We start from the raw sequence: 14,908 nt of genomic DNA, 5'->3' as shown, positions 1-14,908 counted from the left end.
TATATATATATATATATATATATATATATATATATATATATATATATATATATATATATATATATATATATATATATATATATATATATATATATATATATATATATATATATATATATATATATATATATATATATATATATATATATATATATATATATATATATATATATATATATATATATATATATATATATATATATATATATATATATATATATATATATATATATATATATATATATATATATATATATATATATATATATATATATATATATATATATATATATATATATCACTTACCCGAGCAAAATTAATTCGAGATTGGCTTTGAAATTATTTTTGTGTTTATTGGTTGATTTGAATAGGGGTTCAGCTCTAACATCTTATCAATGAAAGAGAAGTCAGCAAAAAATAAAAGTAGGCAAAAACTTTAGTCGTTTTGACATAATTTAGTCACTTTTTTCCGACTTTTTTTCCCGATAAAGTGGTTTGAACTACAGATTGCTAATTTACTCCAGGTTTAAGCGAGGCAACAAAGCCGATGCATCGCTTATCTCAGTCTTTTAATGAGGATTTACACCACGTATTTGTGATGGCTGTGATGATTTGCTAGTGATGTGATTGATTTCCAAGCGTATGCGGACAGATAAATGTTTTTTTTTAACAACCAATAAAAATTCAGAAAACGCTACCATTTTTATTCTGATAGAAATCGAAAATACAAAGCGAAACGTTGGCATCTTCGGTGCGTAAGCAGTCTTTATTATGACCGGTTTATTCCATTGTTTTCTCCAAATAAAATCGAATATAAACCTCAAACGTTGACTTATAAAAACGACCATCAAGAGGAAGAATATAAGGAACCATAAAAGCAGATAAAGATAAGGATAATGCTTAAGTTTAGCAAGATAAGTCGTATAATAAAGTAACAAAAAAATAATTGTCTCCTCTTGTCTTCATCTAATTAAAAAGCTCAAGAAGATGGTAAACAAACATAATTCTCCGTCGTAGCTAGTTTCTCCTCCTATATAAAAGAGAACCTTTTATGTGACATTTCTCCCTAGAGAATAGGAAAGTAATATAACGTTTTCGTGTAGTGTGTTCACATAATGGCTTTTATGTTTCAACAAATAAAAAGTAAACACGCTTGAAGTTGTTATTGTACCTCTTCCCACAATTATCTCACGAAATGCAAAACATTGCGAAAGGTCATCAACCGCAACTCATGATCAAATTGTTTAACTTCACATAATAAATCTAAGTAAACCCCATGTGAGAAACACTTGCGATATGACGGTCAACTTTATTATTATTGCGGTAAAAATAACTCTTCACAGATCAAGTGGCTTTTGTGTCAACGTAGCGATCTTGTTATAACGTTACATAAAGGGAAAGTCAGGAGCAAATCGAGCATAAGTGTGGAGGTTTGAAAACATGAGTAGTACAGAAATGGCTATTGATCAAAGATTTGTATTTTCAGATAACATGATTATTCGCTGCAGATTTATAAAGAATGATTATATCCCTGTGGAAATTCTAGATTTGGACGATATTTTGACGAAGATTAAAGAACTGCTGTGTAAGAGAATTACGTATCGGCGTTCGGTAAGTCGAGTCTTTTTATTCAGAAAACCATTGTAGAAAACTGGGTACTAACATAAAAAGGCTGTTGTCTACTGAAATTTCAAAGGTCGCTTCCCAACTCAAGAACATTTTCTGTGAAACAAAACAGGAAAAATACTAAAAGTTAATAGCTTATGGTGCTAATTATTCTTTTGTTATTTTTACGTATTAGTTCTCCGGAAAGTTAAAATAATTTCAATGTTTCTGCGGAAAACAAAAGAAAAGTTTATCAGCTAATGAGATACAAATTACAGTTATCTGTACCATTTCTATCTTGTTGTGTTCTTTTATGTGCAGACGCCAAAACACTGAGTTTTTTCCGCCACATTAATTTTTGATGGCATGCTTTTTTATAAGAATATGCTTTATAAGAATATCAGGCTAGGATTTCAGGATAAGGTCTATTGTTTAGAAAATTAGGGGAAAAGGTACGAGGCACAAGGTTGCCTTGACTTACTTCGGAGAACCCAGCAAAGTGTGAGAGTGTATCATTGTTTTTTTAATGGTATTTCAGGAGTCAGACTTCACGAATTTTGAACATGGTTCTATTCGCGATCGATTATTAAATACTCGAAGAAACAGCCAACCTAATATTTTTAAAAGTAAATCCAGTGATCATATAGTGTCATGTGATTCAGTCACGAATTCAGTTATTTTACGCATGTCACCAATGATGCGAGAAAACAGAAATTCCGAAAAACGATATTCTACTGGACAAATCAGAGACGAAGTATTAAAGCCTGATAAAAATATGAATACGAAAGACTCGCCTCTTTCTGCTGGAAGTAAAACATGTAGAGGAATTGACACATGTCTTAACGACAATCCTTCAGATTACGTCCACATTGCTACGTTTAAATATTTAAAAGAAGCAGAACTATTTTTACTGAGACTGAAAGAAGTAAAAAAGACAGTGGCTGTGGAGATCGACGTCAGCGAGACGAAAATCATCTCCATATCCTATCAACAGTTGCAAAATTTTAATCAAGAGTTTATGATGCTGGACTTGAAGACCAGCAATCATATGTTTTTCTTGAGGCCTTTCTAAAGGCGTCGTCTCCAAAAGGGTGTCACCAGTGCAAAGCTACACCGTTTTAAAGAAAAAACTTTGAAGAGAGGTGGAAAGTAAATATTAATTTCCTCTATCTGTCAGAGAAAAAAATATCTCCGTAATATTATAGAGCTAGTCGCTCTGGAAATTCGAAGTATTCCGTGAAGTACGAAATAAAGATGGTTACTAAATGTTACCTAGAAAAGCACGCAGAAAAATAAAAACAAGAACGATATATTCGGATGTTTGCCAGATTAAATCCGATAACGAAACTTGATAACATTATTCTTGTGCGAACAAATACTGTATATGAAAAATACAAACAGACTTAAATATATAATAAACATCAACACAAAAATAAAATACTTATTTACACTACAATACATTTACATTACAATACATAAGACGTAGGAATGTTTTTTATAAGCATAAAGTTTATAAGCATATCCAGGCTAGAATTTCCTTAAATTTAACCATACGATAACCATATTCTGAGGGTGAACAAAATCAAAATTCAATATTTTTATTTGAATATTTCTTTTTTTTTATGGAACATGACCAAAATAACTAGGTAAAAAACAACTGTCTTAAAAGAAAATAATAATGTTAGAAATGTTAGAAAGCGCCAACAAATTTCAATAAAATCAGTAAAATGGTTTAAAGTGGTGAGATGTCGATTAATTATCTTATATTTTCATGTTCTTTTTCTCTTCATACATCTATACACAATCGCTTTTTTTACATGTCATTTGGATAGAGGGGTGTGTGCAAGCCACGCGGTTGGTCCCATTTTGCTTTTTGTCGTCGAATATCAGATATCAACGTGGAAGCAAATGCGATACCAATCACCTAAAAAAGTAAAAAAAAAAAATAGATAAACCCCCGATACTTTACTATTTTAGATATCGAAGTCAAAGATAGATTAACAAAGGGTTATCGAAGAGGTCCTGTCTTTTTTCAAAGATCGAGGATTAAAGGAGAGGCGAACAGTCGCGGCACAGCTGCTCACTAAAAATTCAAAGACCAGATCCGCTGGTCTGGAATATCCCGTAAAAGCTTGACAATTGTTAAGTTTTTGCAATATTTAGTTAGCATCAAATCAAGTAAAAAATGGCTATAAACAAAAAAATATTTGTTATTTTTATATTAAGGGGGTAATAAATTAAAGCTGCTTGTTTAAAAGAATAAAAGTTTATTACAAAATACCAGTTTTTACTTTTATCCTTGAATGCTAAATCATTCATTTTATGGTTCAGTATTTTTACACATTTCCAAACTAGTGGTTAGTCAGAAACAATATTAGATTTTTCTCTACATTGTGATGGCAACGCGTCGATGATCACACTGTTTTATTAAAAATACACAATTTGAAGATCAAAATAGAAAAATGCTATTAGTTGAATAACACGACGAAAAAATATACGAAAAGATAAAGAAAATAAATATTTGTAAACAAAGCTGAAACCGCCATATTGCATGTTCGATTTGTTGTTTCTGGTCTGTGTATTTATCAAATTTGGCGTCATCTCATCACAAAAAACTTCATCGTTCGAAGTTGGACGTATATTGTGAAAAGGCGAACCAAATTAAGAAAATAAAATTATTATTGGCTGTGAAAGATGTTTATAAAGTTCCAAGAATTATTAACGAAGGTTATAAAATGCTGGCACTATGATTGTATGCAAAATATTCTTAGTTATCTTGAGTTAAAGGTCTTATTTTTAGTTTTTATGGGTGAGTACATCCTAAAACTTGCTTCTTTTTTACCCACACAGCCATATAAAATGTTGCTTGTAAGGAACATGGATATTTATTTATAAAACATAGTTATTTGTGTGTCGTTATAGTAGTTATTTTATTAGATTTTGGGATTTAGACGTTCCTTAATTTTTGCTACCTGGCCTAAAATTTATTTTGTGGCTGCCCAAAAAATGTTTTGTGTTCGCCTCTCCTTTAAATAAAAAACTATATCTCCACTAATTTCTAGGACGCCAATAACTAGGCTTTAACCAACCACATACATCATATTATAAAGGACCCTTGTGATAACAGTAGGTAACTCAAATAATATTGCAAAAAATTGAGCTTTTGCTAAAAACAGTTAAAGGAACAAAACAGGGGTCAGGCATTGTAAATTTTTACAAATTCTTCTTCAAAGAAACATTAAGACTGAATCCAACAGGTACTTTTCTTATAAAAACTCCAGTTTATGTTTTTTTCGTATAAAACACTTGTAGGAAGTTACAAGCTACCAGAGCTATGCACAATGCATATATATATATATATTTTCAAGAAGTCCTGGACTAGCAGGAGCATATTATAGTCGAAGTAATTTTCCAATGTGTATTTATTTTCGTGAATTAAAAAGTAACTTACCCCGTCAACATATTTTCACAAATGCTCAATTTTTGTTTTTGAATGGGTAAAGTCTTATTAAATTGACACCCCAAAATCTTATCTACTTGTATTTTAATTATTTTTGTTTACATAACGGTTCGAAGACAGTTTCGCGGGTATTCATTCCCCAAAAAATCGCGAAAATCAGTAAACCTAAAACAACTGGTTCCGCTAAAAGTTCCACTATATGAGAGGTTCGCTATAACCTTTCTTATCACAAACTTTCTTGTAAACCCTGAATGCAACTGAAGTTAAAATAAAGTATGTTATTTTCTTCTGATAAAAAAGATGCAAATATCTTTCCAATTTATTTTTTTAAAACCAAGATCAAATTTGTGAGTATAATTGGACACCATGCATTTTAGGATGCAAAAAAACATCTGTTAACCGTAACAGTTAAGGGGGGCTAAACATTAGACAAAAGAACTCAATCAAAACAAAAACATGCTAGTGTAAAATGAGACTAACAGAAATACCCCGTACTAAAAGTGGTCAATACTCTCGAGATACTTGGAACACCAAACCTCAGAATTTCCCACGTTACTGCTAAAGCACTTAAAGCATAAAAACATCACATGATACCTGTAGTAGAGCTACTCCCACGCCCACGCCACCTACAATTTCTAAGTTTCGATTAAACCATTTGGTGATTCCATCGATACAACCATCTGTGTAGATTATTGAGGCACGTTTCGAATGCTATAAAAAATAGACAGAAAAAGGTTTCCTTAAACCCATTCAAAATTTTAAATAGTCAATTTTAAAGAAGCTAACATGAGGCAAGAACTAAATCTGTGTTTTATCAGTACTGCTTTAGAACATTCTTCAATATTTTGTGTACCTCTAATAATACAAAAACAGACAGAAAGAGGTTTCCTTGAATCCATTCAAAATTTTAAATATTCAATATTAAAGAAGCTAAAAATAGACAAGAACAAAATCTGTATTTTATCAGTACTGTTTTAGGACATTCTTTAATATTTTGTGTACCTCTACTTGCGTAAATCAAAGCTAAATTCTTATAAATAAACAAATAAATTAATTAATTTACTTACGGGCATTTCGTCTCTGTTTATTCCATATCCGCACTGGGTGTTCAGTTGATCCTAAAACACAATGTAACACACATTGTATACAAACAAACAGAAAAATGTATGCATCAAACATACGTAGGATTTTCGTCATGGTCAATCTTTTTTTATTTCAACAAACAAGCATGCAACAGGGGGTTACATATTCATATCATTCTAAATTCTTGTGCATTTTCTCTTTCTTGCATTTTTGTCGATTTGATTAAGTCTCGAGTTTCTGAACATTATGAGAGTTTGCCAGAAGTATATGCTGTGTTTTTCATATATTTCATATTAATTTTAAAGAGTTTTACCACAAAACCAACCCCTGGTAGAGAAACGAAAAAAAATGATGGACAAACAAAAGGGGGTTTACATTTAATTTTTCAGGTTAAAAGAAGTGTGGAAAAAAGTATTAAAACACGAAAAAAATATAAACAGCAAATGATATTGATAAAGCATACCACACGACAGCAAGAATAGGGAACAGAACAAGCTTCTGGTCCAATTTGACTGCAGTTGAAATAACGATTTTTTCGCCAATCTTTATAACTGTTTAGTCCACAACACTTGAACTGTAAAGAGAATAACAAACCTCAAAATACAAAAAATGCACAACACAAAAGAAACACACAACAAAACAAAAACAACTTACCGTTTCTTGGGAATAATCGATAATGTTCTGCAAATTTGGGTTTGTTCTATAATGAATAATGGTGTCTTCCAGGTTTTCAGCTACCAGTTCCTTTATCTATATTTAAAAAAAAATCAAAAGGATTAATCATCACAATTTTTTAGTTTTCTAAAAAAATAAAAAAATAAAAAAAAATATGATAAATTGCCAGAAAGGATTACGTTGAAATAATATCAATACCATTGATATTATAGATATTTTTTGTGTATCACATTTTTTGAAAAAAAGCTTTTATATTCACCTTGTGTCTGTAGACAAAACCAAGTATCCCTGCAGCAAGTTGCGTGAAGAAAATGATGGATAGACATATGGAGAACTATATAACAAAAAATATAAAACGTTATTTACCTGTATTTTTGATTATGATAAATATACACTCTTTGCTTTCTCAGTACTATGGATGCAACAAATCAAAAAACAACAACACTAACAACAAAAACAACAACAAAATCACTACAACAAAATACACTAACAACACCAACGACAACAACAACAACAACAACAACACCAACACAACACCAACGACAACAACAACACCAACACAACAAACAACATCAAAAACAACAACAACAACAACAACAGAACACATAACAGTCAATGAATACCGTAAAAATTTCTTAACAGAAAAAAGCTCAGTACTACACAAAGTAAAACACTTACAAACTTTAGCAAACAAATGTTTTCACGTAGAGCACCAATGCAACCACAGAAGCCAAGCATGAACATTATGACACCAACAAAAATAAAGATAATGGCTGGATCTAAATCCCATCCACTGAAAAGACTAAGTGATGTATTCTCTTGTGTGTAGGCAACACGTGCCCATAATCCAACAAAGCATATCACACCACCAATCAACTAAAAAATAGTGAAATAACCAAGATCACCGCATACAGGCAAACTTTTCTCACATATACCATTTATTCTATGAAAGCTTTTCATCATTCATTAAGGAGGGTTTCCACTTAAGCAACCGAAATTGGTAGAATTGATTTATGTTAACAACTGCAAAATATAGGATTGCATCCGTTTTCCATTGACGTAAATGGAAAAAAAACCTGGCATATTTAATTAGAAAAAAAGTGTGTTTTATATGTCATGTGATAGTTCAACAAAAAAAGCAATTATGCTTCTACAACCTTTGATCTATGTTTTTTTGAACCTTTTACAGCAATGTATTCAGGTTTTTTTTGGCACACCTGAGTCCTGAAGGAAAAACGCAGACGTATAATGACCCTGCTAATTTTAACGCTATACAGGACCACAACTGTCACAAAATACTGCTGAATGCATCACTGTTTTAGGTAGTTATTTTATAGCCAAGTATACAATTTGCTTTTAGTTAAAATGAATGTTTTTATTTTATATCATAAACCATCAGAATATTTTGCGAAATGTTCTGTTCCAAAACCCAAAAACATAATTTCTATTTCTGGGAAATAGCTTGGAGTTAGTCCTAAAAAACTTTTGAATAAAAAGATGGTAAATTTAAAATACAAAATATATAATTAAAAAGGTGTATACATACCCAAAAGAAGACATTGAAGAAAAACAATAAATACTTGATACACAAGCTCACTTCAGAGTTTCTGGCTGCCATTTTTTATTTCTAAAGAGATGATATGTTTTGTGATGTGAGAACTTTATGCAAATGAAAATTTAAGAGTTAATCATTAATTTTTAATGACACTACTTAATGAAAGTAACTTAATGAAATCTGGTACCCAGGAAAATATGTTTTTTAAAGAATAGGAAAAAAATTGTCATATTATAATTGTCATAGACATTATTTTGATTTATTTTAAGATTTTTGTTCTGCCTTTATTAGAAACAAGAATATCTCAGGTTTTCAGGAAAGTGAACTTCATTCATGTTAAATATGTTGTTCTGAAATCAATGTTGTAAACCACCTATTGTTTTAGTATGGTTTCACCCAACATACTCAATATGATATTAACATAACTTTTAAAAAACTGGTGAGAGCTGTGAAGTCTTTGTTTGTGAAAATGATTAAATTAAATGCATAACAACCTTTATACATTTTCAAGCATTTTTTAGGCTTGAGTTTCTAACTTTATGAAGTTTTGATATTAAAGTTGAGTTTCAGCACAAAAAATCTTAAGTTTATTGAGCCAATGCACAAGTGTGAGTAGTATTAGGAGTGACAAAAAAAATAGAATAGGAATAAGTTAAAAAACAAAAATAAATTAAAAAACAAAACAAATTTGCAATTTTGTGACTTAACGTTCTGTTTAGTGGCAAATCACAGTAAATAATCGTGACAACTAAAGAAAAGTAATAACTTAAGCAGATTAGAAACAACACATAATTTTTAGGCGGTTTTGACCATTAAAGGGTGTTAAAGGGCAGGGCTTTCAAGGAACCAAATACAATGGCTTTACAGACACTGCATTTGATGTGGCGCCGTAGATTAGTGGTTATAGCTCTCGTACTCTGTGCGGGAGACCAGGGTTCGATTCTTCTTGACGGCGATTCAACATGGGCGAGTGAATGTTACCATAGCCCCGGGTTAACCCAAGCCATGTGAGGGAAATTGGGAAGATGGCACACTGTGTGGGCCGTTGGATGTTGCTGGGAGTTGTCTAGTAGAGTGCGGGCTCTAATTGGGTCTGCGTAGCTCAAAATGAGCATTAAATACTCTAGGACTCTCCATCTACGCCATGGCCCCTCCTGGAAATAATAGACAGGGTATATCCCCCGATATTTGTGAGGCTAGCCATGTAAAATATGCACATCTATCTAAGACAGTACATGATCTATTCCCAGTGGGTGACTGTACCCCAGTCAGGTAAATCATCCTTTTGACTGGGTAGCTACAATGTTTAGAATGTCAAAACAACAGACAAGACTTTATTTTATATGCATAAACAAACTAAAAGTCTTAAAGTAGTTAGTTCTGGCTTACCCAGCTAGAAATAGCTTAGCTGGCTATATGCTAAATATATAAATATACTTCAAATCAGATATGATAACTTTTTTTCGTTATATAGCCACTTATACTTTCTTCCTACTAAACTAACTAAACCCATATGTCTAAAACACTCAAAAGGGGAGTTTCAGAACCTGAATGTGTGGGATCTAGGCTATATGTAAACATATGCACCATGTCGTCAATCTAAGTTCAATATATATAGTCATAATGTCAGCAGGACACACTGATTTGTTGGCTAGGCAGGCTGTGGTTGGCATTTTCTTTGAACTTTTGTGAATGAACCATTGTCTCTGCAAGATAGAACACTATTGAAATCTAGGCATGCCGAAAGAAAAAAAGTCTCGACGCAATTTTTCCCTGCCTGATAAAATAACATTGAAAACTAGGCATAGCGTAAAAAAGTCTCAATGTAATTCTTAGTATAAATTTCTCCTGTGAGGGCATTTCAACATAATGCACTTTGAAACAACTAAATTTTACGGAACTAGATTTTGCAGATGGGTGGATTCATTTTTATTTTTCACAAGAATTGAATTCTGGGGATGACCTAAATTATTCGTTTTGCAGGAAATAAGTTTGGTGAAAAGTTATTAAACTTGCGAGTATAAAAGTTTATTCTCCAGGAAATTTCGTTTCAATTGAGAATAACTTTGCCACCAGGGCTATTTGCTTGTTATAAATGATATGAAGGCCGTTCGGCCCCGATTATGTCCGTTCTATAAGTGAGAAATAATATAAAAATTTGTACATAAGCCGGTCTGCCCTGATTATGTTCATTTTAAGTGCCAAATAAAATAAGCTTAGCTGAAATTGGATTTTATTAAACTTAAATAATAACTTTTATTAAAAGTTTTTGTTTGTTTATAAACAACTGATCTGTTAACATTATATATATGATTATATGTCATAATTTCGCATAATGACGAGAAGAAGAATGAAGAACTAACCTAACAGCACTAGGATAAGGACATAAGGAATATATAATACTCTGATGGATTTCTCATTTATTAAATCTTTCCTGACTGTATCACAGATCGGTGACTATAACAGTACACTTACTGATCTTTGTGATGTCAATAACAATGTGGGAGAGAGACGAGAAAAAAGGGAGTTTGTCCTACTAGCTGTGGGTATAGCTAACTAGCTAGCGAAGCACGCCAAAGCTTTTTATTATAAAAAAGGTAGCTAAAAATACGAAACGCAACGTTAAACTTATAGCCTTATCTAACCCTAAGTCAGAATTAAAAAACATACAAAACACACAATAACGGACTTCGTAAATGACAGTTTAACTAACCAAAAGTAAGACACACAAGCATTTTCTAATGTATCCCAAGAGGAAAAAACTATACAAAGTAAAATAAATTAAGCGCCCCATGCTCGATAAGCGCCCCTCCTGTCGAATAAGCGCCCCCTCCCTTCTTCCTCCTGAAAAGGGGCGCTTTTTCGGATCGGTACACGAAGGACAACATATACACATAAAATATATATTACTACTATTGTATTTCTTCCTTTTTTGCTTGTATTTCTATTTTTTATTTATTAAAATTATGAGAATGATGTTTAAAGAATTTGCTTTTCTGAAAAAAAAATTAAATTAATCCGTCATTTACGGCGCATAGTTACCTTTGTTGGTAGCTTTACGGTAGGTTCAAATCATAATTTATTTTCAATGAAAGATGCCTGAACTACTATTTTAGGAAAAATCACTTTTATCAACACAATTTGGCCAAAACGGCTTCTTTTTAGCTTAAAATTACCAAGGCATAACTTCCCAAAAAGGACATTTCAATAATTTTATCAGAAGAAGTATTTTTTTTCTTTTTATTGAAGAAAATAATTTGTTTATTTCTCCAAAAATCACCTAAAAATACCCGACTTTTTCAATAGATAACATGGTAATTTTCATACATGCCAAGCAAATATTTTCGCCCGACTTTGTATACGAACCGGACCTTGTGTGGGACAACAGAATATCAAGCACGCTGTATACACTGTTCAAAATATAAGGCGCCAATAATGACATTATTACTAAACATGGTAATTTATTTATTTCCTTATATAAAGTCAATTTTATAGTAGTTAAAAAGAAATACTAATGTAAATCGACTAAAAAAGAAAACAAAAAAAGAAAACAAAAAAATAAAAGAAAATCGCATAATAATGCTCAACAAAATGTTAGCACTGGGTTACATATTTTGCATGAGAAATCAGGACCCTTCTAAGATCGTATGGAACGACGAAAACTGCAAAGCGGAGGAGAGTTTTTGACGGAAGATGGGACAGATAACCATAAAATTCCTGTACGATTGGCAAGACTATTTAAACCATACGATAGTGTGTGGTAAGTCGAGCGCTTTACCAGAATAAAATTACGTAATTTATAATTATTTTCCCTAATGCAAAAAATTTCAGACATATAACGAGGCGATATTCCGTTTAAAAATTTATATAATTCTTTCATAGGAGTTCTTAAGTTAATAACATGGATAGAACTACTATTTGATAAACTAAGAAGACCCTCAAAACTAGATATGCTATCATTATTAATTATGCGTAGACAACTTCATGTATACGATTGATACGATTATTAGCTACGCATCCACAAAACATCCATACCAAAGGACAATAGGAGAACTGAGAAAGAATAAAGGTATTAAAAAGAAGTTTCCTCCTTCTTGGAGAAATATACGAAGAACGTTAAGCTTCCTACTGGCTTTAGAACAAATGTTTCTAATGTGTGCGGCAAATTTTAGTTTTGTATCACTTGTAATACCGAGCAATTCAACTGTCGAACTCCACTTAATAGTCTGACCTTCAAAAGAAATAAATTTGTCGATACACTTACTATCGTAATATATTGATATTTATTTAAATTTACGAAAAGAAAGTTCTCATTAAACCAATTATGTAATATAGATAAATCTGTGAGTAAAATTGATTTAATTTTGTCTAGGGCATTGCCGCAAGCATATAAAATATTATCGTCAGCAAAATTACAAATTTGTGAAAGTGAGACGAACTAAAATAAATCATTGATAGAGATATTAAAAAATGGAGGACTTAGAATAGATCCTTGAGGAACTCCAACAAGAAGAGGACGCCAAGTACTAACAACAGAGTTTATTCTGGTTCGTTGAAAACAGTGGCTAAGATAAGAATAAATGGAAAGCAAAGCACTTTTAGCAAAACCATGGACATGAAGCTTCGCAATAAGTAAGCTATGATTAATTGTATCAAAGGTCTTTGAAAGGTCCATTAGAACTGCCCCAACAACACCCTTATTGTCTAGTGTACATTTCCATTTCTCAATCATTCTTACAATTGCATGCTGGGTATTGTAGCCTTTTCTGAATCCTAATAGACATGGACTCAGTTTATTAGCCATAAAGTTATTTACCTGTTTGAGAACAAGCCTTTCAGAAACCTTTGATAGATTATAGAGTAAGCTTACAGGTTGATAATTTTGTTTGTTATTGCGATCTCCTTTTTTGTAAATAGGTATAAGCTCCGCTAGTTTCAGCACATCAGGAAAAATACAATTTTCAAAATATATATGGCCATTTTCAAAACGTATATAGCCATTTTTAAAATTTATATGGCCATTTTAAAAAAAAAATATATAGATGGCCATTTTTAAGATAAATTGCCTTTTTTGAAAAAATATAAGGCCATTTCTTTAAAATATATATGGTTGTCTTAAAAACAGTCTTGTTTTTTATATGCTGACGAACGGCTTTTTAACTTTACGGCGGAAAGGACGTTTCTGTGAACAAGATTTTCACAAGGTTTTTAAAACAAAACAAAAAACAATCAAATAATACACAAAATTACAATAACGACTAATTCTGAATTTGAAGAATGTCTTACTAAAGACTAAGCTTGTTGAGAAGCGATCCCACCCCGCATCCATTATATCGGCACGTGGTTTGACTATGATTAACGGATTTTCAACTTCACTGCCATTACCAAGGCCTTAGACACCCTTGTCCTCACAGGGTCTCGTGGTCCCTGAGCCGTTATAACGGAGCGGCAACAATTTTTGCAACTAACAAATTCATCAAAAAGGCAGTATGCCCTGAGAGGGAGTTGACGATGAAGTGTTTTTAATACTTCTGCTACAAAGTCACTTTCAGAGACGGCTACTTGATCTATTTGATTCGTCTTCGATGTCACTCCCGTATGTTCTTAATTCTTCGGGTGATGCAGTCCTTCAAATTCAATTGAAAAGGAACCAGAAGCTTGTAATGCACATGTACATTACAAGCTATGTACAACTAATTAGGCGATTTTTTCTTAATTTCAAGGCCTTGGTAATGGTAGTGAAGTTGAAAATCCGTTAATGCTCTATTTATGCGTGGTAGGTAAATGTAGACAGAAGAAAATTGGAAGTTGAAAGATATCTGATTCTTCCACTTCGCAAAACAATATAACAAAAAATTTGGTACAACGCCTTGTTAGATATCTCAGTGAAAACATTTTTGTCACACAGCTTCTTGAGATAAAGCTCGAAAGTATCTTGAAAAGATTTGGCGACGAAAATGCAATGAAGGCGCTCCAAACTTTCCAGTTGTTATATCAGTTCGTGAACTTTCAACGTCTTTAGCATGTATTAGAAATTATTTTATCATTGAGGTATAGATGGTCAGGCTGAGACGGAACTCTTTCTTCAGGTTCTAGGAATTAAAATTAAACAGCATTTTATATCACAGAAATTGAGTTTTGATGACTAGTCATGGTTTAGCAGCGGTGTCTTTTGTGTTTTTTTATTTTGATTGATACTGCCTCTATTGTTTCCACTCCGTTACACCATGAATTTCTCCTCCTTCTACATCTTTCAGGTTATGATCAGTCCAGATTTTTTGATAAAAAAAAATGATTGGGTGTTATATTATAAAATCCCTAGTAAATACCATGTGTATAAACTTTCCAACGTGACTGACGTTTTACAATAACATTGCTAAAAATAGAGCAGAGCTGCCTGAAAATAGTAATGAAAATATTTCACCTCTCGGGGGACTCGGAGGACCCCACACCCATTCCAGTCTATTCGGCAATTGCTCTCCCAGAGTAAAAAAATGTTTATATTTTGATGTTGTATCTAACGGCCGGGT

At 32.0% G+C, this 14,908-nt stretch overlaps 3 protein-coding genes across 3 annotated transcripts; 1 reads left to right on the top strand and 2 right to left on the bottom strand.

Moving 5' to 3' along the window:
- Window positions 1–388: 388 nt before the first annotated feature.
- Window positions 389–3,061, top strand: LOC130654967 (uncharacterized). Its single transcript, XM_057457666.1, has 2 exons — window positions 389–1,611; window positions 2,144–3,061. The coding sequence occupies exons 1-2, from the start codon at window positions 1,441–1,443 to the stop codon at window positions 2,675–2,677; spliced, it is 705 nt and encodes a 234-aa protein (XP_057313649.1). The 5' UTR covers window positions 389–1,440; the 3' UTR covers window positions 2,678–3,061.
- Window positions 2,951–8,456, bottom strand: LOC130654966 (tetraspanin-33-like). The gene is made up of 8 exons (XM_057457665.1): window positions 8,370–8,456; window positions 7,502–7,699; window positions 7,083–7,157; window positions 6,803–6,898; window positions 6,612–6,722; window positions 6,133–6,183; window positions 5,660–5,776; window positions 2,951–3,529 (listed from the first exon to the last, which is right to left on the bottom strand). The coding sequence occupies exons 1-8, from the start codon at window positions 8,439–8,441 to the stop codon at window positions 3,419–3,421; spliced, it is 831 nt and encodes a 276-aa protein (XP_057313648.1). The 5' UTR covers window positions 8,442–8,456; the 3' UTR covers window positions 2,951–3,418.
- A 4,360-nt stretch (window positions 8,457–12,816) lies between these two features.
- Window positions 12,817–13,707, bottom strand: LOC130655702 (uncharacterized). The gene is made up of 2 exons (XM_057458483.1): window positions 13,665–13,707; window positions 12,817–13,307 (listed from the first exon to the last, which is right to left on the bottom strand). The coding sequence occupies exons 1-2, from the start codon at window positions 13,705–13,707 to the stop codon at window positions 12,817–12,819; spliced, it is 534 nt and encodes a 177-aa protein (XP_057314466.1).
- Window positions 13,708–14,908: the final 1,201 nt, after the last annotated feature.

Source organism: Hydractinia symbiolongicarpus, chromosome 8, assembly GCF_029227915.1.
Source record: "Hydractinia symbiolongicarpus strain clone_291-10 chromosome 8, HSymV2.1, whole genome shotgun sequence".
Lineage (NCBI taxonomy): Eukaryota > Metazoa > Cnidaria > Hydrozoa > Anthoathecata > Hydractiniidae > Hydractinia > Hydractinia symbiolongicarpus.
This window is presented reverse-complemented; position numbering and strand designations above follow the sequence as displayed.